A 21,913-nucleotide genomic window follows, 5' to 3' on the forward strand; every position below is an offset into this window, starting at 1 on the left:
TCCTGTGCTCTCTTGGAACTGCTAATTCAAATTACACTGTAGTGTAGACACATGATTTTATTTTGTGCTGAGATATTTAAATAATCAGCCTTGAGGTATACAGTATCTGTGAGGTTGAATTTTTTCTTTTTCCTTCTTTCTGGCATATCCACTACTTATCTTAGTTTCTTTGAAGAAAAAAAAAAAAAAAAGAGGGGGGGAAAAAAGCCCAAACCACTTTTCTTTTCTTGTTTCTTGTAGGTTTATGGGTGTCTGTGTGCATCAAGGACAGCTGCACGCACTTACTGAGGTAAGACTTATTTCATGATATACATATTCAATATGAAACAATTCTCAGGCCAGATGCTGCAACTGCTGTTCACCTTGAGTGATAGTTTCTTTGATGGTGACTTGTCAGTTAATCACATGCCACTTGCTGTGCAGTGGGAACACTGCAGAGTCAGGCCTCAGAACTGTACTTTGCTGATAGCCCTTGTATGACTTTTCTCATCAAAAGTGCTTATTAGGGTGAAAAAAAATCACAGTAGGAACATAAAATCTCACTAATAATATTCTAAATGAGAGATGTGGATTACCTTGAGCTGCCCCTCAGTGTTATTTGTTTCAGTGACATTGCATTGTATTTAAGTCTTATTTATACACCAGTTGTGTGTACGTTTCCCAGGTGAATCAGGGACGTTTCAGCTGGGTGGTATTAGTGTATTCAGTCCCTACCACTTTCTTATTTGGAATAACACAAGTTTACAGCTTAATCTGGGTCCCATAAAAAGGAATTATTCCATTGCCCATATACCCTGCCCAAGATCTAGGTATTGAATGAGAAACTCAGGTTTCTGTTCGTGTGAGTTTTCCCAGCAAGTTTTACCGTGTTGTATGTTTAATGCCCCATGTAAACTACTCAGGAAAAACAAGAAGGGAGTATTCTCCTGTTAGGAATGGCATTGCCTGTTTTGAGTCAAAATCAGTAAAAGATTTTTCCTGCTGTATTTTTTTTTTTGATACAGATTGAAGGGAAACTCATGTTTTGTTGTTTCTTATTTACTTCTATTTTGTTGGACCTGCTCAATTAAAAGATTAACCCTTTCCCATGCCCCGAAGACAAGTCTGTTATTAATTAGCAGTTAAAACAAGCTCCTGGTATGCTTGCTAAGAACTACTGTAAAATGAGAAGATTGGATAGCTGTATGCCAGTTATCAGGAAGTGTGTGGCCATCATCTTCTGTAACTTTCATATGCAACTCTGAGGCAAAGAGGCACATGTGTGGGCAGTGAATTTCTTCACCTTCTGGGGTGACAATTCTGCAGTTCTAGTTACTACTAGAGTGATGCACACTAGTTCACAGTGGCCATATTTCTAATGTAAGAGCAAAGGTAAAGACACTTTCAGAAATTTCAAGATACAGCATATGTGGGGGGACCCCCTTTGATATGAGAGGGAGAGTTTATCTTTTCCCCCCCCTCCCCCACCCCCTCCTGTGCCCAGAGGAAACATTTCTAAGATTTGTCATTAGATGGCTGATCAAGTCCTTCAGGCAGGCTTTGCCAGTTTCTTTTGGACCTCTGATCAGTTAAAACAGGGAGGTTTCAGGCCCATCCTCTCACTAAACATGTCCTAGAAGATAGGGAGCTTCATAACGCTTTGTTATATTAAATCTTGGCAGATCTTCTTCAGTGTACTTTTTTGGGTTTGTTTGTTTGTTTTTACCCCTTCATCCCAGTTGCTTGCCATGTAAATGTCCCTCCCCAACCAAAGCCAAGAAAGTGATACCAGCACAGATGCTTCCTCATGGAGAGCTAACTTTGTAGCTGCTTACTTTGTTCAGCTATTTTTGAGTCCTTGGCAAGCAAATAAACCTAAGAAAGACTTAAAATAATAACTTTTTATAGTTATAATTCAGAGTAACAGAAGGGATTCCTGAAACATCTTGAGACCAAAAAGGAAAAGTTTTACCCTGAAGACAGTTGCTGCAAAATTTTGGAAATGGAATAGCTTTAGTGATGTGTTTTAGAAGTACATGTAGTGGTCACTGCTTTTCTTATGTGGACCAAGAGAGACATTTAATGCCCTCAATAGGAAAAAGCACAACCAAAGGCCAATGTAAGTTGATGTTGTAGGGAATCCACACACAGTTTTGTCCAATACAGTAGCTGTTCTTTGGTTTTACAAAACTTTCAAAAGTTAAGAGCTGTGTATGTTTCAAGTGGAATTAGTTGTGTTTTCTGGCAATAGTAGTGGCATTTTTAATCTTGATTAGTGTGTAGAGTAATAGTTGAGTTCTGAAGACTTCTGGAGGTTAGAGAAGGGAGGGGGGTGCTGAAATGGCTAGCTGAAGGAATTATTAGTAAAACGGATGTGGTAAATCACCAGTTCAAATATAGCCCAGGAGGATAAACGAATTGGCCAATCTGGTGGCTTTTTTCAGCTTGTGGTCCAAAAACGTGGCCTCCTCGCTTCCAGTGCTCAACATAATTGATAAACCTGACTCTACTAGCACTCAGAAAACTTCTGCCAGGTTTTCACTTCTTTGGAGGTGAAACTGTTGATTCAGAGAGCTGTTGCTCAGTAGGTATATGAGTCACTGCAAGGAGAACCCTCTCTCACAGCAGCCTACGCTGGACCTGTTCTGTAAGGAACTTAATTATCCCTTGTGTTTTGCAAGTACAGTTGATGATGTGCCTCAGTGAAAGGATACAGCATCACTTAGAGCTTATGTGTGAGGGCGAGATGGGAAATCATGTTTATTTGTATGTATATGTTTCCAGGACAGACAAAGTTGAGAACTCGAGGCAAATGTTCGGTGAATCAATTTAGACACAGGCTTACTAGCCTTCTGTGCTAGTAACAGGCAGGGCAACAACCACAAATGGTGTTGGAGGAGCCTTGAGGATTTTATAAGTCTGTTAAGGGGCTACATTAGTAGTATACAGCACTTTGTTATTCAAAGCCAGAGTCTGAAGCGTTACAGATTTCTTTTCTTGCATGTTTAAACACAGGGAGGCTGAACACTGTGAATCATGCAAAGCAGGTTTTTTTGCTTGGGGAAGGTGTTGATCGTGTGTAGGCCTTGGGTTTTTCCCTTTTGGCAGCATTTTACATTGTTTTAATTGTCCTCTCTCAAGTGGCTTTTGTTTTTAAAACTGTTGAGCAAGAAGCAGTTTCTGTTTGGTTTGGTTTGTTTTTTTCCAAAATAAGAATGGAATTGTTTAATTATAGGCTGCACTAGGACTCTGGCCTTGCTCTGAATCCACAGTCTTATCAGTTTTGAAAATTCAATATTGTTCCTGAAGTCCTACTCAATCCAGAAGCTGTGGCATATGACTCTCTTGAAGTAGTTCAGTATCTGTCCATAGAGTCAGAGTTTAGGTTGGCAGGGATCTCTATCCTTGCAAGCACATAGTTAAAAAACATTTAGGGAAGGCGAAGCAGGTGCTTTAATAGGTGTACCACTCAAATGAGCTGGCAAGCACTAGACTGCCTCACTGACTTTGAGCTGATGGGCACAGATTTGCTGCGCTTATTTCTGTAAAAATTTTTCTGGGTGTTCGTTTCTCTCTATTCAGCTGTAATCAGTAGCTCGTGGTTTGTTTCTGTAGCTACAAGAATCTGCAGGGCTTCCTGCTGTACTTACATGCCTCTCCAACCTAATTTCAGCCTCTCCTTCAAGCCTCTCTGTTTTCTGGCCACTTTACTAATCTGACAACTCTCTGTTCGCTTCCATTTCTTAATTTCCTGGCACATAGCATCCTCAGACTTGGAGAAACTTGCATAGTAGTACAGGCTCTGGTGTCAGTTAACATGAGATGCTGCTGAGCATTCAGAGAGCAGATGTGAGCCACTGCCAGGAGGTCAGCAGGCAGCGTACGCTCCCTGGGACACGAAGCTATGAGCCAGTTAGTGTGGAGCAGCCATGGCTTAATGGCAACAGCGTGTGATCTTCTCCCGTGCACATTTACCATGGAATGGACGCATGAGCAAGCACCCGTGTTAGATGGGAGGCAAACAAATTTATTTTGGCGTTGCAGGTTCTATAGGCCCATGCTGTTAGACCGAAGCAGGTAATGCAGCATACAGTCTAGCACAGAAAAGCCACTTAATACCTTTTTGCAGATCTTAAATTATTTGTTGAACTCTGTTAAGCAGGTTTATCTGAATTTCTAAGAGAGAGGTCAGGCTAAAATCTTGTTATAATTAGATGTATATATATGCAAAGAATGAGTCATACAGCTTGATAATTCCTTCTTGAAGGAAATGAAAACCCTGACAGCTGTGTGTATAGAAAATGAGAAAGGGAGAGATATTATGTGTTGATTTGGCTATCTTGAAATTGCAGTGCTTCACAAACAATAGCTAATTGTTACAACAGAAGTTTTATGGCTATTAATTCATACTGGATGATAGTAAAAAAGTGCACAAATGCTCTGCTGCCACAATCTGAAGCTGTAGCTTTACTTGCTCAGTGCAGGATGTGACATGCATTGGAGCTTTGTCAGGCAGGGAGCTGGGCTGGGGAACACATGATGTGGGATGGAGGGGTGGACAGTTGAGTTTCAGCTGGCAGCTGAATCTACTGTCTGCCTGATGTGCCTCTCCTACAGTCTTTCAGTCTTTCTTCTTGCTGATGTACTTACTACCTAGTCAGTCCTTCTGATTCCATCCCAAGTATCTGGTGTGATATTAGATGTTTCATGGGTCTAAGAGTGTATTTGGGCAGCCTTGGGTTTAAGGTGCTGTGTACGTGGCATTGGAACAATGGTGAGATGACTGTAAGGGGCGAGCCAGCCTTTGCTCCTGGCTCCTCCAGTGCATCCTGCTCCGTCAGTTCTCCTTATCAGCTGCCTCACGTACTGCACCTTACAGGTGCTGTGTGCAGGGGTGCATGGAAGTGCCTTGAAGTCTAAACAGTTTCCTGAGTGCTCAGAGTGCTTTTGTCCACAATAATGCGTGCTGGCGACGTATAGAATGGACAACAGAGTTTAATGCAGATGTATGTCTCAAAAAGTGCTGTAAGAAAAATCTGGACTGCTGCTTTCACTTCTTTTTAAGGTAATCCACAGAATTCTTTGAACTCGTGCACGTTTTCAGTTCAATTAATTTTTTTATAACTGTTTCATAAACCCCAGGAAAAAATTTACTACGGAAATCCTTCTAGACATGTTAATTTTTATCTTGGGCAAGATAATTGCTATTGGACAATTTTGACATGTTGCACTGTAACAGCTTACTGAATTTGACACTGCTGTTTTTTACATCAACCACAATTCATTGTTTTGAGACAAGAATGCTGTTATGTAGCAGTTTGGAAAAGACTTTTTTCCCCCCCCCCTCCCCTTCCTTGCACTGCGTATCCCTTTTGTATTCCTAAAGCTCATCTTCATGAGAGAACCTGTGGCTTTTGAAGAGACAGGGGTTTTTCACTAAGTTCCTCTGTGATAACTGAAAACTTTCCCTCTCTGCTTTTCCTCCAAACAGCAATAATTTAAGTAAACTATAAATACAATTAGTGGAGTTTCAGGCCTTCAGACACCATCCTTTTTTAGTGTTTGTTTGTTTTGGTGGGGTTTTTTTCTTTTGTTTTGTTTTTTACTTTTGGAGATAGCACTGATTGGGAAGAAAAAATATTAAAAACTTAAAATTCTCAGAATTGTGACAATTGTGCTGAATTATCCTTTTACAGGGAAGGAAAAGTAAGTTCTTCATGCGAGAAGGTCCTTCTGATACACAGCTTTCACAAGCAGCAGCTCTCATTAAAAATATTTAATTTTTCTTCTTTCTTTTTTCCTCCCTTCAGTTCTTAGGTACCTTTCTATGGAGAGCCTTTGACCCTGGAATGGAGAAAACCAGACAGATATCACTTAGGTTTCCTCTTCTGAACCTTTATGCTACGGCAAAATTTGTAGGCATACATTGCCTTCCAAATGGCAATTGCACACTTTTGAGAGTTTTAAAAAGCCTTGGAACACCCTTCCTTCCCTCCTCCCCCCATCTCCGGTAACACTTGCTAATCCCTGCTGTTATTCCACCAGTGTGATTCATATTGTTTGAATAACTTCATTTTCACTCGTGTAGCACTGCAAATATTTAACTCAGCTTTGGTGATCACTGTAGGCTGGCCTGTCAACCCTACAGAACTTAGTGTCTTTAGAACTGCAGTTCCTATTATCAGTCATTCTGCAAATATTCCATATGGCAAAAGAATCGCTCCCAGTTTAGGTATTACCTGTTTACCAGCTCAGGTTTAGTTCCTGGATAAGTTGGCTCTGGTGGTTGTCCCTCAAAAAAGAGAATAGCTGCAGTGGTAAGTTGATTAGCCTGAGCTCAGAGACAACTGAAGACCAAAAGTTGTGTTAAAGGTGGCACCAAGTAGAAAATTAAAAGACATTAAGTGTCTCTCAACTTAATCCTGTTAGAAAATATTACTCATCTGTTGGATACTGCCATCCAATTTCTAGCAAAAATGCAATTTAGAGCATTATTAGGGAAGCCCTGTACTTTATCTAAGATCAAAGGTATTACCTGAAGTGGACAGTCAAGCCATACTGATTAGAGGCTTCCAGATCAGTTTGTATTTCTTAATACCTTGTGCTTTTCGTTAGCTGTATTGAAGGCTTCCTTTAGGCACTTTCTCTAGTCTTTTTGACTGTAGTATTGAAAAAGGAAAACTCAGGAGGAGGAGAAAAAGCAGAGGGGTGGGGAAACTCTAGAGATGTTTTGGTCCTTTGTCTCTCCTCAGTTTCGATCCCTAGTTCTGGTCCAATTTGGTCTCATTTGCATACATAAAGCATTTTACTTGAGTGTATTAGAGGTCTCAGGCAGTATATAAAGTTTTTACTTTATGGTCTTGTGGAACTGGCAACTCTGTGACTTTCTGGAGGAATGAAACAAGCAACTGTGCAAACTTTCTCTTGGATGTTTTTGTTGACAGCTCTGAGAAGATACCTGTTAATTCCAAATGTCTTTGTTTTAAGGGAATGAGTCTTGCTACAAAGTAGTGTAAAAAGATGGAATTTACTTTGAAGTAACTTTAAAAGAAGATTAGCATGCTGTGATGACAAAGGATATTTTTCAGATGACTTTCAACAGCCAGCAGCTGGCATTTTTAAGTGCCACTGGGCCCTAGGGTGCTGCAGACAGACTGCTGTTTAAACTTCGTAAGAACTCGAAGTATGTATAGAATTCTGCAGATTAAATTGATCGTTATGATGTCTCAGCCAAAGAATAGCTTGACCTGTGGATTAATACTGTAATAAATCTGTACTTGCATGCTTTATTCTTTTTGTCCTAGTTCAGATGTATTTTGTAGCATTCTTTAAAGCTACTGCTTCATTTTACATACTTCCCTGGGAACAGGAAGAAGAGTTCTTTCAGTGGCGCTGTACTGCTGCCAGTGCTCTAAAGTGTAACATGTAGAGACAATCTGGGCCTCTGCAGGTATAAAACCCAAGTACCAGAAGTGTAAGTTTAGCTTTACTGAAAGTATGTCAGAGGTGTCGGGTCCTCTGTTAAACCAGGGTTACTTTGTACCCCTTCAGGTATGGACTTGGGTATTAAAACTCAATATGTTTAATTCCAGGAAGGTATGCTTCGATGTTGTGGTAAAAACTAGAGTATCTATTGCTTGCCCCTTTTGCTGATTTCATTGTAGGACTGGAAGTCCAGCCAGCACACATCTGTGTTATTTCCTCTGTTAATTTGGTTGTTTGAGTTCATTAGCTTTTCCCTTACAGGACTCATTAAGAGTCAGGCCTTGCATATACTTGCTTCAGGGTCAGGAGAATACCATTCATCTGGACCCCAGGGATTTGACCTCTAGAGAAGAGTAATGGTACCTCATCTGATGCAGCAGTAGTTGCACTTCCCCTTAATGACTGAGAACTGTGTGAGAAATTTGCTGTAGGACCTGAGGAGAAGAGTGAGGATCGTGGCAGCAGAAGTAGAGTTTAAGACAGAGGGGGAAATTACAGGTGTTAGGAGGACTAGGCTAGTCTGTAACGTAAAAGGTGAGACATCATTCCATTTCATTGAAACTGTTTTTTCCAGCACTAAAATAGAGCGCGTGCATCACATAAGATGTCTGTTAGGACTGTTCACTGTCTGCATAGCGCTTTATGTTGCTGCTCTTGAGAAAAAGCACTTACTATGTCACCGCAGAAAAAATGTTGCAAGCTAATAGTTGTTTTGAAATATCTAGTTAATTCTGTCATCCTTTTTTTAAAGGATCTATCTTTTAAATAGATAGAACTGTGGTGTCTCTTTACTCTGAGGAACAGAGTTAAGGTGAACCTACAAGATCTCTGTTACGGTGTGCCTGCTTACTGGCACGTGTGAATATCGGCTCAATCTTTTTGGGTTAAAAAAACCCACACAACTGAACATGTATGGAAAGACAAGTCTGGTGCCTGTGCTTTCTACTTCATTGTGCATGAACACCAGGGCTAAGGTAGGAAGAACTGAAAGTATCACCTTCGTTGTCACGTACAGTAGCTATCTTGCTGAAAGGAAACAGACATAGGTAACAGAGGCTTCTGTTAGAGCCAAAATGTTAGGCATCTTCTGTTTATATTCCAAGATGAATGTGTTTATAACACAGCAAACCAAGTCTCTAGCAATATCTTTTTGAAATTTTAAAGATCCTGAATCTTTAAAGTGATAAGCTGGGAGATGTGCTTCAGATTTCTTGTGTGAAAGTAGCTTACAAAATGCTTCCTAGTACATTTTTGATTGTTTTGAAATGCAGTTATTATTTTTTTTTAAATAAACTTGTTTCAGTGCAGACACTTCCCTTCATCTCTTGATTGCTCATAATAGTGTTTTAAAAATACTTGTTAACACTTGAGTCACGTTTGGTTTTAGTTTTGCATCTTCACAGCGTATGGACTGTCAGTTTCAGTTTTGCTGTAGCAGTTCACTTAGGTTCTGAGTTTAATTTATACAAAGTGTTAGAATGCACTCTCAGCAAATGTAGATTGTTGCTTGATGATCAGCTCTACCTCATCCTTTCTCTATGCTATGCAAGACATCATACTGTTTCATCTTCAAAGCCATGTCCTTTTTTCCCATGGACTCGTTCTCTTCAGGGGAGTACAGCATGTCTCTGTTCAACATGAGAGATCCACCTATGAAAGGTATAATACATCTGACACTTGCCAGCTTGCAGGATTGAAGAGACCCATTCTTGTGCCATTGATCCTTGTCAAGAAGCATGGGTAGCTCTAGAAGCAACCATGCTCTGATGCAGTATTAACTGGAGAGTGCTAGGCTGACCAGCTGTATTGGTTTGGGGGAAGAGGTGGCTGCCATAACTATTTTTTGAAAGGGTACATGAAAAAGGGAAAAAAAAAAATCCCATTTCCAGTAGTGATTCAGTCTAGATTATCAACTCTAGGAAGACTGGGTGAGGGTTAGAAGAATGTGAGCACCATCATGGTGTTTTATCAGCTAAAGATGTCTCATTTTGTTGGAATGATGCTGTAAGCACTTGTACTGAACCTAGATGATTGATTATTCCAACAGCTGAAGAGTTGGAGACTCTGGTATGCATCGCTGGTACCTTGTACGTGAGATTTGAGTTAGGTTGATTAAAGGTAGAAGTAAACCTTGACTGATCTGTATGCACCAGTGGATGCAAAATTAAATCTAAACATGGTACATGTAATAAGTAAATCAGACTGTTCAAAGTAAGTAGAGTTTAAAAAGCTTGTAGAAAAGGGAGGGTAGTGTTGGTATTTGGAAAACATCACACTGTTTAAACCTTATGCTGTAACTTGAAGGCTTCATGAATTATTTTGTAACACAAAAAAGCAGTGTGTCTAGGACAGTGAAGTTATTTCACAGAAGTTAAGACAAAGTACATATTCTTTACTTTGTTTATATTATTTTCCTTGGGAACCAAATATTTTTGTGAATTAGTTAAAAGGAAAAAAGACTTCAGTCCCAAACACAGCTTGATATGCTGCAGATACCAAAAAAGTCCATTTAAAATCACACAAGGGGGCCTGGCTTTCAGTGACAGAAGGCAGGAAATTTAGTGTTCTGACTGAAATTCCATCTCCAGTTCATACTCTTACAGCCTGATGTTTTAGCATATGTGGTGTGCTTGACCCCTTAGTTCTTTCTTCAGCAAAAATTATACAGGCCTCCACAGGAGTTTCAGCTAAGTCTGTCTGATTTGTAGCTTTGCAATTTTGAGTGCTTAAATATCAAAAGTCAGGTTCTTGGAAAGCATGTAAAGGAACTTATTTAAGCTGGGTGATCTTTCAGATTTTTTTCCTACATCTGTTGGCTATTTAGTTTTTCACGAATGAAAGCTAACCATCTTGTCTGATTGCAGTGATCAAAGACCCAGGGTTTCCAGAAAAGCACTAAACAATGGAAGATTACCTTTTAACTTAGTTTTTGGGTTGGTTATACCAAGTTAGCTCCTGTGGCATAGCTTCAGTTTCATAGGAAGTTAAATGCTGCTGTACCTGGTTGCAACACTTGTTCTGAGAACAGGAGGAAGCTTTAATTACTGAAATTGCGTGTGTTTTCCCGTGGCTGTTATGTCTGATATGATTTGTCCAATTCCACCAAAAAGTATTTCTTTAAAGAGAGTGATTTCCTATCATGTACGTGTGCAAAATTAGAATAGTAAGAGAGGTTCAAGTGGGATCCTTGTTTTTCAGAGAGGTGGAATTGATTCTCAGAAAGCTGCAGTAAAAAGCTCAGTTGTGGGAAACAGAAAGCTGACAAAAACGTTGCCATATGGAGGATGCAAGCTGACCTTACAGGCTTTCTCTTAGAAGGGAACTGCTGGTAGATCATTTAGAGGAAAAACCTACTGTGGGTTAGTGGTGACCAGGTAAATTAAACACATTGTACAGAGAAAATCTCTCCTTTTACCCAAAGCAGACAAGCAATGGATGTTGTGTAAGCGCTGCATTGTGCTCAAGGCACAGGGAAGCTCCTTAGATGTATTTGCAATATGTGGTTAGGCAAGGAGAGAAAGGTGGGTGCTCACAGAGCAGAAAGTTCAGACATAAAAAGTACTATAATCAGAGACACTAAAGAAATCCTCATGTAAAGAAAGAAGCCAAGACTTTGAAAATACGAGTCTAACTTCAGGCACAGAGCCTATATTTAGGCATGCAGGTGCTAGATCAGAAGGGGTGAGCAACCAGTTATTTCAGTGAGAACTTCTGGATGTGCAAGCTTTTGAATTCTAGTCTTTTTCTTAAATGCCTGTGCGTGAGCTTAAGAGCTCATGGTTAAACCTCCTTTTCTCACACCCCCTTCTTTCTTTCCCTCTCCTTTTAAAAAAAAAAAATAATTAAAAAATCTTGGCTACACAGGCTATGTGTTGGATTTAATTCTTTTTTCCCCTCTTGTAGGAGGATGATTGACTTGTTTCATCACTTCAGAGCCTATAATAGTGCACAAGGAACCTTTTTTATTTATTATTTTAATTGAGACAGATGCATCTAAATATGTTGTGTTCTGGGGAAGGCTTGCTAAATATCTTGCTGGTGGTAACCTCTTCCTCCTTCTTAGAATGTCTCAAGGATAGAAGAAAGTAAGATAAGAGGCAGATAAATGTTGAGCTGCAAACAGCGAGCTCCATCGTCTCATTCCTTTTCTCCCTTCCCTGCATGCGTGTGGCACACACATGTGGGTGGGGGCGTTTGTATATTGTGTGGGGGTTTTTTGGGGAGGGGTTTTTAGTATCAGTGTTCTGGCACTCATTGTAAGCCTACTGGACCATTTGATATTGTCTGGAGGAAAAAAGAAAACCATTCTTGAACTACAACCCCTGCAAGTCTTTATTTGTTGCTTTCTGATAGCCTGGAAATATGTCTAGGTTAATAAGAGTGAGAAGGTGCAAGCTTCTCGAGTATTATGGTATAAGGGGGAGAGAGGGGAGGAGAACTGAATACTGCCTTGAGGACTTGATTTATGTGTGTGTATGAAGAGATGCAGTCCAAATAGATACTGTGATGCTGGCCCTTTGACTTTTTGTCGGGTTTATTTTTCTTATATATTTTCCAGTAAATTCAGTTTGCTTGTAGTGCTTTTTCTTCCTTTCTCCCTTCATCCTGGACCCCAGGAAATATCCTCTTGAATTAACAAGTGTTTTGTAGTTTCATTTCCTCATTTCACTTTACTTATCAGCCATCCAAACCATTCAGAAACTGAATTCTGAATGGTACAGGAAAATTCCTTTAATATTTGCTTTTGCACAGCACTATTAATAGGGGATCTTGGTGTTTTCTATAATAGCTAATAAAGTGTTTGAGCACCCTCAAATGTAAATGGACATTGCAGCACAGCTGGAGCGCTGAGGTTTGGAAAAGTGCTCCAAAACAGCTCAAAACCTCTATTCCTTGTGTGGAAGTTAAACAAAGTTTGTACTATGAGAGGTGTTTGTGTGCTGTAACTTTTGTGACCAGTAGATCCTTGTAGCTGCTTTGCAGACTTTAAAAATTGAAGCACACAGGTGATTTCTCTGGAATCTTGCAGGCATATAAGCTGTGGGCTGCTACTGCTGGTATCTTTGTGGGGAAGGTGAGAAAGACCTTATTTAAAGAAGAGGCTCCTTGTCAGGGGCTGCAGCTTGCTTCTAGGCAGAAGTGAGTGTATAGGATGTTCAAAATGCTGTCATTATGGATAGAGCCTTCTGCTCTGAACAGAAGTGTTACTGCAGAGATGCTGTTTCTCTTGCCTGTGTCAACAACAAGGTACTTTCTCTTCTGTGCCTGTGTGCTAATTTATGCCATCGCTAGCTTGCCATATCCCAGATTCTTATCTGCACTGAAACTAGGCTCTACTTAGAATCCAAGTGGTTGTAACTTCAGATGATAAATGTAGGGTTTTTTGTTAGTCCTTCTTTGCTTTCTGTTTTGTTGTTTGTTTTTTTTTTTTCTACTAATATAATTACAGGAAAATTGGTTATCAAGGTCAGTTTGTGTATCTCGATATACTGGGAGTGTTTTCCGGTTCCAACAAAATAAGCTTATTTCCTGAAGTATTTCAAACCCTTCATACGTATGGGTTGCAACAGTGCCTTGTTGTGATGTGCCTGCAGTTGAAGCCTTACTTACAGTAATCTGTTTCTAGCAGCAGCCAAGCAAGGGAACATTAAATTTTGATTGAATGGAATGACAGGAAGAGGATAAACAGCATGCTGGCCATACGAGCTCTTGGATGTCGGGACTTAAAGGAAGACAAATCTCGCCATATTCTTTTCCATGCCAGCACTTAAATGTTTGGAATGCACCAAATGGTTTTCATTACAGCTCCTTCCTGAGTTAGTGCACGTTAATTCTGGTTTGCCCTTATAAAATAGGCTGTGCCTGGATGTGCCTTTGTAGAAGGAGGAGCCAGTGAATCCATCAATGCTACAACTGACATGGAAGAAGAAACAGCAGTAGATCTGTTGTGTTTCTTGGCTTTTGGTCATGAGTTCCGATGAGTAACCACACCATGGCAATTGCAGGAGGAAGCTTGCCCTCTCCTCTATGAATAGCTGACACTTTTAAAAGCAAGATTATTTTAATTCTGTAATGGTTAACACTTTTAAAGAAAATACATATTTTTTTTATTAAAAACTGAATTGTTTGTATTGGTTGAAAAGCAGAAGAGAAATTGACTTTAGGTTATAGACTTCTTTTAATTTGGTTTTCAGCAGTGGAGGAGCAGGAAAGAAAAGTGGCCTTTAGAGGAAGACTTTTTGCTTTTCTTCTGTCCTTTCAATCAGGCTATTTTTCAGAGCCACTTGAGCCCTTCTGGTCTTTCATGGCAAAGTTTGAGTTTTGTTCCGAAATGTGCTTGCTTCGCCTGCATGTTCTGACTTTTTCAGTACTTGTGGTTTGCTCCCTGGCAATGTTAGTTCACCTGCTGTCCAAAAATATACTCGTATAGCCCAAATTAAACATCCAGCTTGTTCTGGTGTAATGTTTTATTTATTTTGTTTGGTGCAATCAATGTGTTAGGTATTTAATGGAAATGGAAGGTTACTGCTCAGAGGTACTTGAGCGATGTGGTTTTGTAGATTTTTAAAATTTTTTTTTTTTACCAAGTGTAGGTCTATGAAGTAACTTCAAAAACAATTCAATTTAATCTGGTAGTCAGTCTTAGTGTATCAACTTGTAGTATCTTATATTGTAGTTTTGAACATACTGATACTTTCTTCTCCAGTTCTGCACAGCTGAAGCTTATGAAAAAAAAAGTTGGAGGAAATGAGGAAATTTCCAGTCCTCCCACTGTAGCTAATTATGCCAGTTGTGGCAGAAGGTACATTGGCTTGTTGTCTTGCAGCCAGAAGCCTTCAAAGTAGTCCCTCAGAGAGTGCTGAGTGTGACAGATGACAGGTGAACATACGAGAACTGAAGACTGGGTTGTCTGCTTCTTGAAATGGGTGGTTTAATTTTTTTTTTCCCACTTCTGCAGAAAGCTGAGTGAAAAGTTCTCAACTTTCTTTTATTAGGCACAAGAGTTACCTTCTTACTTCCAGCATTAGAAATAATACAAATATGCAAGCTCTAGCTCTTTTGGTACTGCTTCAGTGTATTTGTCACTGCAATGTGTCTGCAATGTTGTTATTTTGTTTTCCAGATCTCCCTTTAGAATCCAACTCTGTAGTCTGGATTTTGCTCTGACATCTCTCTTACTTCTCCACACTGAAGGTGCTACAGCACAATTCTAGTTTCTCTTTCATCCTGCTTCTCTGCCTGCTTTCTTCATTGAGCTTCCCCAGTATATTCATTCCTTACTATCTCCAGTGTTCTGGGTCCCCAGAGCTGCTCTTCTTTACTACCTCATATGGTCGGTCATCCTAAATGTGCTCTCTACACCTACTTTTTCTTAACCATTTAATGTGTTGCCTTTGACAACGTTTGGGCTACCGTATAGGGGTCTCTTGTGGTTATTTGTTGCTTTTTAAATGTCAAGCAGTGACATTTAGAGCTGAGTAAATAGTAGGCCAACTTTTTTCTGTGCAGTATCTGGTGGCTTATTTATATTACACCTACCTATTGAAATAGCATTGGTTTTCAAACTAGCATTGAAAACTCCCTGCAATTCCTTTTTCAGTCTTCCCCCTCACACTTGGCGATATTTGGAGTCTTTGGTTTTGCGTAATAACTGCTGGAACCATGTGAATCTGATGTGCCTTTTCTTTAAAAGCTTTTAGTTCTCATATTAGTGTGTTCAACGCTTTTAATTTGAGTTTTGGAGGCTAAAATCTGACAGATTAAGTTCAGTATTAGTCTCTTGAAATGAAGCATATAGTGCTATGTGCAAGTACCGTGATATGCTGAAATTCATTCCATTCTTCATTTCATATGCTTGAGTCTGATAATGTGACTGCAAGTGTCTTGCAAGGAAGCAGTGCTATTATCCTGTTCTTACGTTAAAATGGCAGGTTTCCCTGTGCCCTGACTGTTGTGTGGGAAAGGGCTACATGCTGCTGCTTTGCATTTCATAGCATTAAGCTTATAACATCAGAAGCCTCCTCAACACTCTTTGATCCAGAAAGCACGTATGCTTGGCTGAGCTTCTGGGTAACTTGTCCTCCAAAGAAGCTACTGCCCTCTTTCTTCATAAGATTGAGGAGAGGTATAGCAGATACAGTTTTGCTGAACTTCTGTTCTAGCAACATAAAGCATGAGCTCTTACCATGGGTAAATTTGTAGGGAAGGAATATTTTTTGTGGGCTAAAATGGTCTTTTAAACCAGTGTTCAATTTGCTGTGTTAAGTTATAGTAAATGCAAAAATAAACAACCTAAAGCAGTTACTTTTACACTCTGGCAACCAGATAAACTGACTGTTGGTGTCCTGTTACGTGACAGAAAGCTAGCAGTGGGAATAATGGGTGGCTGTTTCCCTGCAACCTGATGATACGGAGTTTGAAAAGGTCCGAACACTGCCCCATTTAGCTGTGAGGTCTCTTTATGAAATGTAGTGTCCTTTGCTTTCATTGTTGTAGCCCTATCAGATCTCTGCTCCAGTGGCTTGTACGCTTACGCAATGGCTGTTGTTGTTACAGTAGAATGATGCTTTGAGATGGTGTGTGCACTGTAGTCTTACTGTACCAGCACTGAAATGTTTCAGGGACAAAATAAAATCCAGTGTTCTCTTTGGGAGAGGTGCACTTAGTACCCCTTAGGATATTCTTACTACGCAGAGCTGGTTTGTGCTAGTAAGAGATTGAGAACAAGTATTTTTCTTTCAGTTGCATTGGCAACTAGGAAATAATGTACATAATTTTGTGTCTGTTCCAAAAAGACATTGTTGAAGGGCTCTGAAAAAAAATAGGCCATCAAGGCTGGATGTTTGCTTGATCAGCCTGAATGTCTGGAAGAACTGGATTACTTATGTGACACTGAGGGAGCACTGAACTCTGTGTGGTGCTTGCCTTAGGGACAATTCAGGACTCTGCATGCAAGTATTACCTGCTGGCTAGCTAAAATTTGAGATCAGCTAGAGTCTTAAAGATGTCTATAGGAAAATCTTAGTTCAGTTGTTCACTTGATGATTAGCCTGCTGTGCTCCATAGAAGTACACTAGAAATTAGAGCCAAAACCAGAACTCACATCTCTATAAATGAGGTCTGAGCACTTGCCAGGTGGAGGCCCAGTGGGTTTTGTGTATGTGCTAGAGTCGGGTTTGATTCTTGCTCTTGCAGCTCATGCATGCTGTGTCCCACGTGTGTGTTAGTCTTCATACAGCCCATGCTAGAAGCCAGGCTACATAATTGAAAAGGAAAGGATGAGCATGCTCAGAATGGTAGGTAGCTCTTGTCACATTTCAGTATGTATGTCAATACTCTTATGGGTTGCTTGTTTTATTTTATTAGCATTTCTGGAGCAATTACTGTCAGGCTACAGCACAGTTTAACCCTAACAAAAATATAAAGGCAAGCCAGTGATTCCCTTTCCCTTTGCATTCTCTTGCCAATGAATTCAAGTATGATAGTGATACATAGGTGGTCTGTTATTGCCCAGTCAGAAAGGTGAAATGGTTTGAGATAATTGATGTGTCACTTTATAACTGGGTTACTGAGCTAGGTGCTTTAGTGCCTTCCGTTCCAGGTTGGTCAGTACTATTCTGATTTGAACATAACTGGATGAGAAGTGCTGCTCACACTGTTCCAAGGGGGCTGGGAGGATATATAGAGTTAATGTAGAAATCTTATTCAGCATTTTTTCCTTAAGCATGATAGCAACTGGTGATTGGGGAAAAAAAAAATTCTATTGATCATTTCCCCCCCGCCCTCTCCTCCCCCCCCAAGTGCTCTATAATGTCATCTAGCTCCCTTAGGGGTTCAGATAAAAGCAATGAGAAAGAAAGATCTAAGTTGGAAAAGCTCAAAGCAGCATTGTTTCCAACATTAAGTCAGGTTGGCTGCAGCTCTGTCTAGTTGAGTCTTGAAAATCTCCAAGGACGGAGATTGCATAGCCCCTGAGTGACCTGTTCCAGAGCTGCTCCGCTCTCCTGGCACACGAACTCCTGGCATAAGGGACAGGTTGTTTTGGATCTCTGGCTCGCACCAGCCTGCAATTTCTAGTTTCCAGTGTAGTCATCTGATCAAGTCCCTTTGCCCCCAGCTGCAGTGCCTGGGCTATAGCAGTCCTAGGGATTTGATTTTTATCGTTGGTGTGTTAAGTCTTGTTTGTCTTGAATTTTGAAGAGCGGCCGGCAGGCATTTTATTTTGCAAAATGCTATGTGCTAAGCACAAATTTCTGAGTAATTAAATTATGTTGACTTCAGCACAAATGAGGACAGTTTGATAGAAAATTCTACCACTTAAGAACAGGACAGTGCATTTTAGTGTGTCGATCAGATTACTTTCTAGGGTTCAAGAGCTTTCCTTCCCCAATTGTAAAATACAAATACTTGCTGCCTATTTGGTCTAGAAATAGTCAATACGCGGAAGCATTCTGTTTCTCTGTACCTTATTTTGAAATCCTTTCTTGTGTATCGTTGTACTCTTTCTCCTGCTGTTGGTCTAATGCAAAAGATATGAAACAGCATCTTGAAGTAATCATAAGAACATGAAATTGCTAAATATTGGGGCATTTCCTAGACCCAGGCACCTTTTGTGGGATTGCCTTCTTTGATATGAGAAGGTGGGTGATACTAGTTCTAAAAATCTGGCCCAGATTAGAGCTAATTGTCAGTCATTCTCTGAAGAACATTGAGTGCAAAGAAGTAACTCCTGTACTCGTCCCTCGCTTTAATTGTTACTAAAGGACAAAAGCTGGATGCCCAGCATCGTGATCAGGCCAAAAATTTGTATTTAAAAGGAGAGAAGCAAATGCTGAGGGTGAGGATGCTTTGTGCCTGCTGTGTCCTGTGCTGCATGTGTACTTCCTGGCTTGCCCAGCAGTTGAGAGAGCTTCTGTGGGAGACAGAGGGGTCACGTCCTGGACTGCCTGTGAAGTTCCCAAGGGATGTGCAGTGTAGCTGAGGGGAGCAGTAGAGCTCTGCATGGCTTTGTGGTGCTCCCTCCCGGTAAACCTTGTGACAGTTAAAATGGGTTTGTGCATCATCTGCTCGAACAATTTAGCCTCGTTAAATAGTTACCTCTGAAACTTGTGTATCTGCTGAAAAAGGTTCTCAAAATTAACTGATGAGCTCAGAAGAAGACAGGACCTGACTGTAAGGAAGAAGCTGGTTTTTATAGACTATCCAGGAGGTGAGCCATGACCCTGGACTTACTAGTAGAGTCTAACTTATGTGTGCATAGTCTGAGGAGATCAGCTACGTCCACACATCATGGTGTGTGGTTCACATTTGCCCCCAGGCTCCAAGACACAAAGAAGTCCAACAAAATACAAGTGAGCTCAAAGTTTCTGAAAGAACAAGAGCTACATTTACAGTTTTTATTTTAATATAATAATGGTGGCACACGGTTTTGTTGGTGTGAATGATGCAGGAAGGTGCAGAGCCTCTTGTGTTGGCGAGCTCTGTGTGGCACAGAGCAGCAAAGCTGGTGCAGCCTGCCATAGTGTTACGTGCTTGGACCAGGCTTGGGAGTAAATGATCCAATCTGCTTCACTTGGATTTTCTTGAGAGAAGTCACCGCATTGCTGCTGGCTTTTCCTTCTGAAGTGAGCTAGCCTTTTTGCTTTGTGGCTGGTGAGGGGATTGGGGCTGGGAGTGAAACGAGGAGCTACTCAAATGTGGCATAGCTGCCATTGTGGTGTAAAGGGTCTATACATAAAGCATAAGCCCAGCATTGCTCTAATGATTATTTGAGAAGCAGTGGAGCTGCTGTGTCTTAACCCTGGGTTTTATTACTTGGCATCATTTGGGTGCTGCTTTGTTTCACTGTCTCTTGTAGCGTATTTCTTATACTTCATATGTGGGTTCCTTTTCATGAGGGCCACCATTTGATGGGGTTGATGTAATACTGAACACAGTGAGAGTCAGTTTGCTGATTAGGACTTGTAGATACAGCAGTGAAAAATCGTAGCTTACAGCAACATGTAATATCTTTCTTTGATGCTGCTTCAGTTTAGGGAATTGATATCTGGGAACTTGATCAGGCTCTGTGACCTACACTTGGATACTTAACCCTCTCTTTGTTGACTTATTCTGCCTGAGAGCCAGCCCTTCATCCTTTTTGCCCTTATTGTCCTCACACTGAAATGAGAGGGTCATACTATATCGTAGGTGTCTTTGAAGGGTCCATTTAAATACCATAGAGTTAATGCAGTGGTGGCTGTTGCACGCATACTTAACATAAATGCATTGGGACAGGTGGTGAAGGGAGACGTTTTCAGCCTCTCTTGATCTGCAGCCTTTATGCCTGCCTAGCCCTTGAGAAAAAATAAAAAAGTTTGCCTTAAGAAAACCAGAAGTGTGTAACTGAGCTGAGGACACTTGTGCAATGATGAATTTTACATTTCTGACAATATATGAAGTTAAATAATGAATTACAAATGTTGCTTTGTCTTTTCAGTACATCAACTGTGGTAACCTGGAACAGCTGTTAGATGGTAACCAACATCTGCCCTGGACAGTGAGGGTGAAGCTGGCGTATGACATTGCCATGGGAATCAGTTATCTTCACTATAAAGGCATTTTCCACCGAGACCTTACATCCAAGGTACCATTTATAAAATGAAGGGAACGTTTTAATGAAGGTGCTGTAACTGGTTGGTTGGTTCTTCCTCCTCCTTCCAGCACAGAACTGCTATTATATAAGGTGCGATCTAAGACATTTTGAGAAAAAAATTAAAATACAGTGTATAGGATGAAAACTTTCTTCACAATGTATTGAAATGAGTTCAGATCAGGATTTCTCAGAAAGCAGAGGCCGAGTTTTTAGTTCTGAATTATGGTTCAGTAAAGTATTTAAATCCTGGGATAATTAAGCATAACAATCTAACATCTGGAACAGGTCAATCATATAAAGAACCCAAATTGAAGAGATTATTACAAATGCACATTAAAATCTCCTTGTTTTTGTTTCCTCATGTATTTTACAAATCTACTTCAGCAGAACCCTTTATTACTAATTCAGCATTAAATGTTGTCCACAATCCTGGTTTGTATTTCTCTCATTTCTGAAGTCAGTAATATCAAATAACTTTACCTAATATTTTAAAATTTCAAATTTTTTTCCAGAACCGTATTTCAGTGGCAGAGTTTTCAATGGACATAGATTTGTTGGAGCTGTTTTGGTAACAACTTGTATGAATTTAGTTGGCTGAAGTAGCCAGCTAATTGAAGCTCAGCTAGAAATACTGACATAGTAGCACTAAGCTCTGTGAACAAATTGCCCCAGTATTCACTCTGGGTCTTGCCATCCGTTACAGCCTGTGCTGAGGGCTTTGCTGTCCTGTCTGTCCTGTTGTCTGGAGCTAATGAGCTAGTTTAAGCTCACTGGGGACTTGCAACGTGAAAGTACTACAAAACTGTTCTTGGGAAGATTTCATAATGTCACTTAAATCAAAAGCATCCAGAAGAACATTATCTGAGCCTAAAAGGAACTATTTTTTAAGATGGGAACAGCTTTTAAAAATAAAAACACAGCACTGTGTGTGTGCAAATATGAGTAACTAATAGTCTTCCATTCAGTTTTAGGTTTTTTAAAGCTACCTCACTGCAGTATTAAGCAGATAAAGAATATGCATTTAGCCAAGGGGAAAAAAAAATTACTTCAACTGGTGGGTGATAGAAGTATTTCACTGAAGTCATAAAACACTTCCTTAGGTGTCCTTTCGAGTGAAAGATGCTGAATTCTGCAAGGAAGAATATCAAATTTATGAAAATGCCCAGACTTGGAGTCATGTCGCTTTGACATGACACACCTGGAAAACTCCTTTTCAGTCACCTTGGAGGGTGCATATGAGAGATGTGTAAAAATAACTGAAAAAAACCTTGGTATTCCCTCCCTCCCTTTTTTTTTCTCCCCAGTTCAGGATATGTTTTAGTACATTTAAGAGTGGGGAAATAGAATTACCACAGGGAACCAGAGTAACTAAGGAGAACTCTGTGCCTACAGCATTTATCATAAACACGTACTGTGATGGCTAGTCGTATGAAAATCTATTTCCTGAGACCTCTGAATGCCTTTGTTCAAAGCTTTACATAATTGTGTGTCATTCTCTGGAGCTGCCCTGCCAGTGCTTCAGTGTTATCTATTGTTGAACGTCAATTGTTCAGAAAACGCACCCGCTGGGAGGAGTGCACGATTTCACTGCAACAGCAAACTCATCAGTGGCCACAGGAGGTAGTAAGGATTGTTTTTAAAAAACCCCAACATTAAACCAAACCATAAGAATTTCTTAGCAGTTACGCTATATTTGGATGGTTCTTAGCACTAGAGGTATAGTATCTATGTGGGACACATTGGAAGGTGTCAGGATGAAATTTTAAGTCATCAGCTGTATTCTGTATTTTCCAGTTTCGTGGGGGTTTTGGGTTG

At 40.2% G+C, this 21,913-nt stretch overlaps 1 protein-coding gene across 1 annotated transcript in view; it reads left to right on the forward strand.

Annotated features, from left to right (window-relative positions):
* The window catches only part of TESK2 (testis associated actin remodelling kinase 2), a 69,827-nt gene that overhangs the window by 27,318 nt on the left and 20,596 nt on the right, over positions 1-21,913 (forward strand). Inside the window, exons 3-4 of the mRNA XM_010163967.1 lie at positions 241-289; positions 19,943-20,089. Coding sequence (XP_010162269.1) covers positions 241-289; positions 19,943-20,089 — 196 coding nt within the window. The remainder of the gene's footprint in view (positions 1-240; positions 290-19,942; positions 20,090-21,913) is intronic.

This window comes from Antrostomus carolinensis, unplaced genomic scaffold (genome assembly GCF_000700745.2).
Source record: "Antrostomus carolinensis isolate BGI_N321 unplaced genomic scaffold, ASM70074v2 scaffold7733, whole genome shotgun sequence".
In the NCBI taxonomy this organism is placed as follows: domain Eukaryota; kingdom Metazoa; phylum Chordata; class Aves; order Caprimulgiformes; family Caprimulgidae; genus Antrostomus; species Antrostomus carolinensis.